The sequence below is a fragment of the Lutjanus erythropterus genome, chromosome 10 (assembly GCF_056507025.1).
Source record: "Lutjanus erythropterus isolate fLutEry1 chromosome 10, fLutEry1.hap2, whole genome shotgun sequence".
In the NCBI taxonomy this organism is placed as follows: Eukaryota; Metazoa; Chordata; class Actinopteri; order Lutjaniformes; family Lutjanidae; genus Lutjanus; species Lutjanus erythropterus.
Window position 1 is genome coordinate 23,147,211 of NC_139326.1, and position 12,361 is coordinate 23,159,571.

Genomic DNA, 12,361 nt, shown 5'->3' on the forward strand with positions numbered 1-12,361 from the left:
CAGGAACAGCTAACCGTCTGCAGTAGTAGCCTAATATTAAAGCTCTCCTGCTGTGTATGAGAGTTTTTGCTGTCACAATCCCTCCATTTAGCCTGCTTGGGGCACAAAGCAGGCCTGGCAAGACAGAGGTGCAATTACCATTTACAGCAGGAAATCCTCAGAGGTTATTCAGTGCAGGACTATATTCATAAAATTATGAGCACACACAAAAACAGAGGATATAATATCTACACCAACAGGAAAAGGCAGAGAAACCATAACATCTCCTATTACTGTTAGAGGTTGACCTGTATGACCACTCTGGTTGTAACCATACTCCTAAAGTGAGTACAGCAATATACTCACTTGTAAACTAGTAATGTTGTGCTCATTGTATTTCTTAATACTGTTACTATGGAACTCAAAGGGACAGGTAAGCCCAAATCAAAAATACACATTTTCCTCTTACCTGTAGCACTGTTTACATTGTTTTGGTGTGAGCTCCTGAGTTTTGGAAATATCAGCTGTAGGCGTGTGTTCTTCCTCTTCCATATAATGGGCCTAGACGGCAGACACCTTGTGATGCTCAAGGCACCAAAAAACACATTTGAACAACTCATCACTAGTGTCTCTTTCCAGAAATCATGACCCAGTCACGCAGAATAACCCACAGACCTTGTTGTGGGCAGTGTCACGTAGGAACTATGTTCTTTCTACCGAACTACACCTGCCAACCATATCAATGCGCAGAAGGGAGCATATATCTACTCATGGGTGAGAGGCTACAGCTCAGCCGAGGAAGACGCCATTAAGGTATACATCCTCAGCTGCGAATGTGGTCATACTTGCCTCACTCTGACACCGTTAAAATAGAGAGGATTTTGAAACCAAAAGTGGGGTGGTTTATAGACTTTGTTTCCTGCATTCTGGTTACTTTAAAAAATGAACATAACCAAATAAAGTACACATTCTTTTACAAAGAGATCCCTGCAGATGACTTGTAAATCATATCATAAATATCACAAATTGGGAGAAATATGGAAGGATTGTGATCCTGGAAGGATACCAGGAGAGGGCAGAGAAAAACATGAGTCTCCCAGGAAAGTGGGAGGGTTAGCAAGTATGGGTGTGGATCAGTGGACAGAAAGTAGTTCCAACATGAAACTGCTCACAGCGAGGCCTGATTCCTGGAAAAAGACACTGCTGCAGAATTTTTCAAATGTATATTTGGTTCTTTGAGCACCACAAGCCAGCGAGTGCCATCAAGTTCAATTATACTGGAGAGAAGAACTATTACCTCTATGGCTGATATCTCCAAAAGTCACACCAAACAATCTATACACTACAGGTTAGAGGCTGACATTTTTTGGGATTCCTGCAGGATGGGAGAGAATTTCACTTTTAATCACAGGACTAAGGTGGGACAAGAAAAACAGTCAATGAGAGCAGGAATCATAATGACAATAGGTCATTTTTTATAAATAAAAACATGTGTAATGTTGTGTGTGGACTATGGGTTGACAGGAACAGGATGGGACCACACACTTATTATAGAAGTAGATCTAGTTATGACTCTTTCTGTTGTGAAATTCTGATCCATGGACGTTTTATATTTGTAAATATTTCCTCAAGCTTAAAAAAGCTATTTCTGTGTGTCATCTCCACAATGTAAAGCTTTTGGCCTGTGCAGGAACTGTGCAAATTCTTTGGGCTGTATAACCAGGGAGAAAATCCAGAAGCTAGAAAACTTTTTTAGCTTATGCGACAGGCGAGCAGCTCCCACTGGACTGAATGGGTGCCATGTTTGCACTCACTATATATGTCTATGGATGGGACAGGAATTGTTCTTCCATGATTGAGACAGAACGGGGTTGCAATGCACTTAGTTGAGCAAATTTAGAGATTAAAAGGTTATCAACTTATTAACTAAAATAAATCCTTGTTAAAGTTTAAACTGTGACAGGTCAGGACACATTCTGCATGCTTGCAGGCAGAACAGGTAAGAGCTTGCCTGTCATGCATGCTAAAGTCAAAGCCATCATCAAGGGTTCGCCTTCATCTTTTTTATTACAAGCTACAGAGCAAAAGTAATGATATTTAGCAACTTTAAGTGATGGTTAAGCACACTGGCACTGGTTTATGTACATGCTGAATCACATGGGAAGACCTGACAGCGCGACAAAGAGTTTGAGAGAGTGACTTCACATCACAAGTCCGTTTCCTGCCGTTCAAAACTCAGCGTCCGAAACTACGGCGGCGGTGTCTCCAGAAATAAACCAGCTTCCCTGCGGCTAACAGTTTATTCCATATCCATGGACCTCAAAAAACTACTATCTACAAACCGCTGGGAAACACAAGTACTCGTTTGCCGTGAATGAAATCTACAACTAACCTGTATCCGGAAATATCGACGTCGAGCAGTGATGGCGTCATACGGACGCGACAAAAGCAGATTGTAGTTTTTCCCCTCAGGTTCTTCCTGCCTTCTGAACTCGCTTTGCAGTTAATATTCAAGCTTAATAAGGGGAAAAAAACTTTAGTAGGTGCTTAACATGTGCTTTATTCAGGACAAAGTCTGTCCTTCGAAGTCAGTTTCTGCCACTGTGATTATAAAACAAAGATCATCTGAGTCATTACAACGAGAAGCTTTCTCAAATTAATGACTTAGTATCTTAAAATATTAAGTTTGTATCACTAACTGAGAAACCCTGAGAGGGTTTAGTGTCTTGAAATAAGGTCCTAATTTTGAGTGTTTTTCATCATTTTGAAATGCTTAGTGATTATTTTGAGATAATCCTTATTTTGAGATACTAAGTCATGATTTTGACAGTCATTATTTTGAAAACATTTCTCATTATTTTGAGATACTAACTCACATTTTGATAAATAATGACTTACTTGATATTTTTAAATCAGAGATTATTAAAATTAATTGACTGTCATTAAATAACTATAGTAAGCTATTTCAGAAAAATGTAACCCTAAAAAGTGGATAAAATGGTTAATTAATTACAGTGATGGTAGAGATAACTTGAATATTAAATCACTAATTTCCAGGGATAAAGTGATATGGTTCTGTAATAATAATGAGAAGAATAAGAACAAGAAGAGGAAGAATGTACTCTATTAAAGGACAATTTCAATTTAAAGCAACTGAAAATCAAGGTTTAAAAACGGTTACTAAACACAGCTATGACAAATGTGCATATATTAAGTTTTATTCAGGTGCGTCAACAGCATTGTATGCATGACAAGTTAAAAATCCACATTTAATAAAACACAAGTATGAACAGAAAAAATAACTGATGAATAAACATAAATGCCTCTCCAGTAGTTCAATGCCAAAAATATCTATAATACCATGTTTCAGCAATATATTGCATGTTTCAAAAACACTGTTGGTATACATTTTAATTTTCACCATTAATACCGCATAATGTTTTCATCTTATTTAGCCATTTTGAAACATTCAACAATTCATAGATAAGAGATGTACCTGGGAACAGAGTATTAATAATTTATATAAAATGTATACCCACTTTTGAAATGCAAAGCATGTTTACATTACTGAAATACAGTATGAGCTGCAACATAACACCAATGACATGAGCCGTTTCATGAATGTCAGATCATATTGGGTCGTCACTATTTAATACTGCAAAACAGTAGTAAATTTCTCCTCTGGAATGTATTCTGAAATGTGGAGTAAACATAATTCACACTGCAAATCACAGCTGTGCAGAGTGACTTTTCAAAGTATTGCTTTTCTAGTTAAATATCTCAGTCCCCAAGTAAATAAGGAATTAAATTTGGCACTGTGTGTATCGTTGGAAGTGGTTTATTTACAAACAGGTAGGGAAACTACTGGAACATACACTGTTACAGTACACTCAGTCACTGAATCCTGCCTACTGAACAATATTTCCAATTAATATCATTATTATCGTTATTAGTCTAAAAATACATTTCCACAAAATAAAATGCAAAATATTTTTCATACCTTTGTAAACATCTTTGTAACTATCTGATGTGAAACCTCTACTATATACAAAAAATGAATTTAGAAATAGGCCATGTGTAATATAGAGCCCCAGATAAGTATATCTGCCTCCTGTGAAATTACATCAGATAACTCTTAATAAGTTAATAACTCTTCTATTAGCTACTCAGCCACATGCTGTATGTCCAATAATAAAAAGACAAGAATGTCCTTAAGAGTTGAAGGTCCAGTGTGTAGGATTTACTTACACCCACCATTGAAGTTGAAGACTCCTACCAACTTAATACCCATTGCCTCACCCTCCCCTTCCAAGTGTGCAGAAGAAACCTACAGCGATTGCATAACTCACACAAAACTCAATAGACTGTCTCTACAGACAGTGTTTGGTTTGTCCATTCTGGGATACTGATGAAACATGGTGATGCAACATAGCAGACTCCCTTTGTAAAGGACTCCCTAAAAACTTAATATTTTGCCCCTGGGCTTTATCTGGACCTTATCTGAAGTGGGACTAAAGCCTAGTCTAAAGCAGGAGAGCAGAAACAAAGGTGTTTTTTGTGTCTGTGCGTTCATCTCTCAGTACTTTTGTAGCTTCTAACTGAATTCCAGTAGTTTGAAATTTAGTTTCTCTCCTGCGTCACTATTTGTAACTTAAGGTATCTGATTTATTTTAAGTTATAACTAATGAAAACCCAACATTTCCTTTGCTTTATAATAAAAGCTTTTAGGTAACAAAATAACTTTTGGACTTTTATGGTTAAGAATTTATAGGAAATTAAGTGTTTATCCACATATTTTAAAGCTGCTCAACCTGAGCTGAGCTTGTCTTCAGATAAAGACACACCTTCCAATTGGTGACCCTGTCTTAATGGAGATGTAAATCCCCGCCGTGCTGGATTGACACGCCGAGTCAAACCAAGCAAGCCAAGTCAGCACGTGTATGGAAAAGTACTCAGTAGATGCCCAGCCCAAACAGGCTTATGATGCAGACTATCAATTTCCCTGTCAATAGGTCTGAGACAAAATATACAAATTATAGGAAAACATGAATGGTATAGTCTGTATGCCTTCATACTCGACATGCATTAAATAAACTGATCTTATGTGCATGTAATCAAAGTGCAGCCTGAGGCAGTAATGGAGCTTGCCTCGTCGAACCGTGCGCTGCTATGTCTTGCAAAATCACGCCCATTCAGGTGAAATGCCAAGTTTTAGGGAGTCCTGTAGATATAAACAGCTCATCTTAAGGTAACAAAAGCATGATTCCTGATTCACGAATATTATATTCCATTTCTGCCATATTCTGCCGATAGATCCTTCTGAATCTTACACACTGGACCTTTAAGACACATCATTATGTCTATTTTTCCAGTGCACAAATCCATCCATACTCTTGCCGCTCTAACTGGCACATGTCACGCATAGACGCCCCGAGTGGAATTTCAAAGGCCCTTTTAGCACACAGCAGAATCATTTATCATCACAGAGTACAAAGTGACTTCAGTATGGCACCAAAATCTTCTACTCCAAACATTATCTAAATATACACAAATCCATTCACACATTTATAGACGCACACACACACACAAGACATGAGCATTATTGGCACACACACAGGCCCTGGGCCAGCAAGGACCTCAGAGAGGAACTCTAGTCTGCTTCTGTACCAACCCAGAGGAAACGTTTGCAGCATTATTAGGACTTGCAGTTATCTAAAAAAAATAAGGAAATCAACAGACCCAAAGCATCTGAAGATTTTACAGTGAAATGCTCAATAAGCTACACTTTGCTTGAGATTCCCACCTCCCTATTTCTATGTGCTCACTCTCCTTTTTTGCCTCCTGTAACGAACAACCATGAAATCTTAAAAGTGGACATGCAGCAGAAGTTAATAAACACTGCTAGACTGTTGAGAAAGTCCTCCATTGTGGACACGATGTACTGCTCAGTGCAGAGGAGTGCAAGGGTATCACCAGCAGTTCCCTTCCTCGTTCTCCTCTTTCATATTATCTTCTTTTTTTCCTCTCTCGGTTGTGTGACAGCCTCCCTTCCTCTCCGTAGCTCTCTGTCTCTCAGACAAACCGTGGCATCTCAGGAGTTTTCCTCCTGAGCTCTACGGAAACTTAGACGTTTGAAGGAATCCCTGTGAGAAGGAGAGGACAGCAGATGAGTGAAGGAGGGGGGGAAAGACAGACACAAAAGACAAGAAATGATGATGATGACAAGCAGGAGGAGTAACAGTCAGGGCAGGCAGGAATAGAGATGTAACGTAAATGTTTCCATGTGTGCAAAAATAGGAATTTTCTTATCAGTTATTCACTGTTAACAACCTGGGAAAGCCAAAGTTTAACCAAGAGAGGGTTTACTGTAAGACATTACAGAGGTAGTTTGGATTATTTGATGTGGGGTTGTATAATGTACGCATGAATTCTCAATGTATTACTACAGCAGATGCCAGTCTGCATGCCTCCAATTGGGGGAAGCAGATTTGGGCCACCAGCACAGAACATCTGCTGTCTGTAAAGCAATGACTAATCTAAGCTTTTCATACAACCCCACTTAAGACAATCCGAACTGTCCATTTAAACTCTAAAATATCAACGCTGACATTGAGCTCAAGAATCCAGAATTGACAGGGCTATATTTTTCAATTTTATTAATGTTTTCATATTATTTTGCTGGTGTTAATATCAGACCTCACCCAGGTTAAATGTTAATATCCCTTTGAAATTACTCTGGGAATGTCCCATGATTCAGAAATATTGGCAAAAGATTCATGAACCTATAAAAAAACAGTACCTGGACCAACTTTGAGCTCTGCCCGAGGCTGTATGTTCTCAGTGATCCGCAAATGACATCTCACTGTGGAGCCAAGGACTTTATCCAGACCAGTATAATGGTGGGAAAGCCAATTATAATGAGAAACCGGAGGAACCCAGCTTCACAGAGTTGGTAAAAAGTGGCATCATAGGAAGAAAGTTCTTATGTTCTGAGGATAGGACTGAGAAAGACTCGCATTCACATTCTTTATGTGTTTGAGATAAATCTAGTGCTTGCGAATGTGATTTGATTATGGTGCATATTACTGTAGAAATATTATGGAAGCCCATTTACACCAGTAAAAGAAATAGTATTTCCACATAAGTCATTATCATGAGATAAAAGGTTTAAGTGTGATAAGAAGTCATAATGTTAAGACACAAAGTAGTAATTATGATCAGAAACTTGAAAATGTCATGATTGAGGTAAAAAGTCAAAATTATGAGAGTAAAGTCATGCAATTATATATAATTATTATTATTACATAATTCAACACTATAACACTGAATACTTTGGTATTTAATTATGAGATAAAAAGTCAATATGATACAAATTATGACTTTTTATCATAATTATTATGGTACATACTCAGTGTTGCTACAAGATGCATCAAGATGATCATGGTCAATCATAAAAGCACTTAGTGAGCAGTCAGTCTTAAGTGATAAATGAGTGCGATCTGGATGTGGCATTGATTCAAACCCTCAATCTGTGTACTGTGGCTCTGGCTCAGCTATCAATATTTGTAGAGGTGACACGGACAGTGTGAATGGATCTCCGCTCAATTCCATTTGTTCTCACTTTCCTCCGCAATCATACGGAGTGATGAGAGGATCAATGATACGTGTCTCTTGTCAAAGAAGTATTGGCTGTTTGACTTGGTGGGTGGGTGTGTTTACCTGTTCTCCAGCCGAGGCCTGATGATGGGTTTATACAGCTCGGGGATCTTCCTCTCCAGCATCGGCCTGAGGCTCTCTCTCAGCCGGTTGTAGTTCTTCTTCAGCTCTTGCTGGTATTCCTTCTGGTCCGATGTGATCAGGTGCTTATTCTTCTCGACAGCCTCACCACACCTACAGAACAGAGAGCAGAGTGGGGTTGGAATCGGTTTTATAATACATTTTCTGCATGAGATATAAAAAAAAGAAGCTGACTGTACTCCTTGACCTTTATCGTGCAATAACCTCAGACTGAAGAACCACTTCAGCAATGATTCTATGCAAACCAATCATGCAGTAATCCTCTCTATATCTTCAAGCCTTCAGAAATTCACTGCACTGTTTCATGCTAACAACACCCTGTAAGTACTTGACATAAATTGGACTCCTTTGCATGCGAGACCTCTAAATGAGTTAACAATGTACTTGACTGCAAGGAACTCATATATGCCTATTAGATCTTTCCAAGTACCTCAGCTAGTATGTGAGCTAAACTGCAAATGACCCACAAAGGCTGTTTCAAAACACAGTTAAAGGAGCAGCAGAGGTGAAACTCTAAATCACAAATGACTAACAAATAAATAATATAAATGCCTCATGGTGAAGGAGAGCACCACAGGAGCAAAGTGCAGGTATGGGGTCTCTCTGCAGTCCTCTATCATGACATGTATAATGGCCAACATAGAGAGCAGTCTGCAGGAAATCAGAGAGACAGGGGTGATTGCTACCACATGTCTGAGTTTATCTCTTAGCTTTTAATGAGGGTAATATGGAAACTGCAATGTCGTGAAACAGTATACAGTAAATACTCGGGGAAATGAGCATTAAGAACGGCTCACAAGAGTGAAAGCCAAGCCATAAACACATCTGCTGATGTGCAGCTCTCTTTGTGACTGCAGGGTTTTAAATTTTAAAAATGAATTCTACTGACTAATAACTCTAAAATCTTAAAAAAAAAAAAAAAAAAAAATCATGGTCATCTTTGCCAGAGGTAGATAATCCAGATTTGGACAGAGGTAGGACAAGACAGCAGTAACACCACAGCTTCCACCACATCTCAATCAAGCAAACAACTTTCTTATTTATCTAGTGGTTATTTACTTCAGTGGTTTTTATGTTTTATTTTTCTCTGATTATTGGAGCCTTGAGTGCTTTTATTGTGTTTGTCTATTGTCTATTTTTTTTAAATGTGTGCTGGATGCCTTGACTACTGCAAACCAAACTACCCACGGGTGCAAATAGTTGAACCTGAAGCTGAACTTGAACAGACCCTCCAAACATTCCTCTCCTCAAGCCTCAACCACTAAGACAGTTCTTTTAAGACAGAAACAAGTTAGATTAAGACCCATTTTGCAGAATAAATGTACTGACTTTGATTTTTCAAGAAGTAAGTTGGGAATTTTACTCTTACCTTCAATACAGCTTTAAAGAGATGTTGCTTGCTGCCCAGTAATGACACTTGTTTCTTTGCTTTGCTTACATGTTACATGTTTTCATCACCTTTTTGTACATTTAGATTACAGCCGTTTTAATTCAGTTTATCACTTGAAATCAAACTTGAATTACAAACATTTCTTTGGACTCCAAACAACTTCTGTTCCCTTCCCGATCTTATCCAAATTGCATTTTAACAACCAAACAGAATTTCTTAATACCTGGGTCATAATTTTTCTGTAGATCCATTTTTGGTGGAGTCCAAGTGAATCATAATTAAAAGTAAATAAAAAGAAGTTATTAGGTGTCTTATATGTGAGTAGAGTTTTATTTGATATAACGCATAAAAGTAGAACACAGTTAATTCCATGGAACATTAAATTTGCAATACTGTGATACAAATATGTATTGAAAGAAAATTCTTGCAGTTGTTGATGTAGGCATATCATGTGGACCTGCCCTGAACCTTACAGTGCATCTGATCACAGTAATGAATAATCACTTAAAAAGCTATATTTACCGTGTATAATTATTTATAGCGTGCAATCACACTGTGCAATTTATCTATCCATACTGTCAAACTACCATAGAGTTTCCAGCTTGTATCCTGTGCAATTTATTATCTTACAGGGCAATATTTTTTATATTTTTTAGTAAAATGCTACACACCATGTGTGTATTACAATATGTCTGCAATTATCCTGTCCTATTATCTATATATATTCATAGGTGAAAGGTGTATATATTTTGTGTATACATATACAGTTTTTACTTTATTGGTAGATTTATTTATCACTCATTCTTTTTCTACCTCTACTTTTGATCATCAAGTTGCTATAATGAATGAATTTCACCAATGTGCATCTTTTCATAAGCAGTTATAAAACATTATCTATAGTAATGTGTTGGTTTGGGTGCAAGGCCTGGTGTCTGAGGGAGACATGCTGTATATGACAGGAGAGATTTCTTTCAGTTGGGAAAAAGCTGACCAACTTTGAAAACAGAATGGATTTTTTTTAGAACATCACTGTCAAGAAGATTGGCAGACAAAGGGTCCAGTGCCAGCTTGCCTGGATTGAGGTTAGAAAATAAACCTTTCTGAAATTACAGTAAATATTTGCCAACCTGCTTGTAGCAATCAAGGCGGCTGGAATGTGACATGAGGGTTAGAAAATGAAAACCACCTTTTGGAGGCAAACGGCACATGCCCACGATATGAGAGCACACACATACAAACACACACACACACACACACGCCTGCTCAAATGACACGTCTCCTACACAAAATCAGCATATCCTCCATAAATTATGGTCTGAATATTCAAAATACAATGAAAATCTTGGGAACAATAAACCTTTGCAATTCCAGAAGAAAGGGGGCTTCATAAAATATCATCCACTGTCATAATGGAAATGAAAAATATCCTCCATCACAATGAGTTCCTATTACTGTACCTGTTTGGTTTCTTTAACTGTCATTTGGTATACAATTTGGAGGAGATTATCACTTCAGTCTGTGCATCTTGACTGACACTCTGCTGAAACAGCAGGATATCAGTCTCCATCAGTCACAATAGTCTACAGTGCTCTTTTATCTTCCTACACTGACAGCAGTATGGTGTATACATAGAGCAACCTGGAGAAGACTTTCACTCCAAGAAACTGAATTTTCTACTTAGAAATCTCTTTGAAGTATTGTTCTATATACAGTACTTCCACCTACTGAGCCAGTGCTAGCCATTGGGATCAGTAGAGAGAGAGAGCAGAAATGCAAATTCAAGTAAAATCGTTGGTGAAGTACTTTAGGTTTACACCTCGCCATGAAAGTTCTTGTTATTCTGGATTTCTGTGGTGTTTTTCCTCATTTGTGCATGACTTTGGTGCAGCGTGACTAGTCACTAGGTGGTGTTTCTTTGATCGCATCTTACCTCATTATAAACTCTTTGAAACAAAGGCGCAGTTTATTGTGGTGACGGAAGAGTTTCGGGTCCGCTGGGATCTCATTCAGGAAGACCTGCGCCACCTCCAATGGGCCCTTCGATGGAGGAGGAGGCGGCGGCGGTAGAGGGAGGAGGGAAGGGACAAAAACAAAGAGACAAGAGTTAGAGAGACAAAGACAGAGAAAGCAAAAACAGAGCGGCGGAAGGAAGGAGAGGACGTAAGAGAGGAAGCATTTGAGAGTGAACGAACAAAGGAGGGATGAGAATGCCCCTCATTCAGACCAGGGGAAATAACTTCCTAACTGAATGCTTAATGCAGCTAAGGGCCAAGATGCTGGACGAGAACATGAGGAAGATATCAGATCAGAGAAGGAGCCATGATTAGCCTCCTGCATGGCTTATGTCACTGCTAACCCCTCATACACCCGCCATTTGGCTCCCATTTGCCCAGTATGAGATCTTGTTATCCTAACTTATATTCATCATAAAACCACAGCACGCTCGCGCAGCGCCTGCATCACGACAGGCACAGTTAAACAGCTCTGATTAGCATCATAAACGCATTGGGCCTCAGTCCTCTGTCTGAGCTGAGCTGCGGACAGACCCACACACAGAAAGCCAGCCTCCTGTGCTGATTACAGTCAAGAGTTATATGTTTACGGAGCTGCTGAGCATTAGCGTTATGTATACAACCATCAGGTCGGTGCAAGGGACCTGTCAGATTAGACGCTGGAAGATAAAGCATAGGGGGATGGAGCAGAGACGCTGTAGCTTGGCTTCATCATTACTCCAACATTCAGCATGCTGGCAGGACCTGGAAGCTATCAGATCAAAGGGACCTCCGGTTCAGCAAGCCGTGCGGCAGAGACATGAAAGGAAGAGGGGCCATGAATTGACGTTTTAACTAAATCAGGGGAAAAGCAAAGGAAGGATTAGGGTTATGGATGGGGTGAGGGCTTTGATGTGTGATCACTGTCATGTCTCCCACCTGCACTCTGCAACTACAATGGAAACTGTAAATGTGATAAGATAAATAGAGGTAAATTATTCTGTTTATTTTCCCCCATGCACATTAAGAAGGAACACTCAGGGGGGACAAACAGGGCTATGTGTGATACTAAGAGCAATCATGTTGAGAGAACAGCAATCATTTGGTTTAACATGAAGTAAGTGATCATTTCAGTGACAATAGGAGCAGACAGAAGTGCAAAATAGAGGCAGTGTCTTCATTCACAAAAGAACACAATGCTCGT

General features: G+C 39.0%; 1 protein-coding gene across 1 annotated transcript in view; it reads right to left on the minus strand.

The window, feature by feature from the left end:
• Positions 1-5,449: 5,449 nt before the first annotated feature.
• Positions 5,450-12,361, minus strand: part of dock8 (dedicator of cytokinesis 8) — a 77,027-nt gene continuing 70,115 nt past the window's right edge. Inside the window, exons 46-48 of the mRNA XM_084728709.1 lie at positions 11,097-11,203; positions 7,699-7,869; positions 5,450-6,122 (exon numbers count right to left, since the gene is read on the minus strand). Coding sequence (XP_084584835.1) covers positions 6,071-6,122; positions 7,699-7,869; positions 11,097-11,203 — 330 coding nt within the window. The 3' untranslated portion in view covers positions 5,450-6,070. The remainder of the gene's footprint in view (positions 6,123-7,698; positions 7,870-11,096; positions 11,204-12,361) is intronic.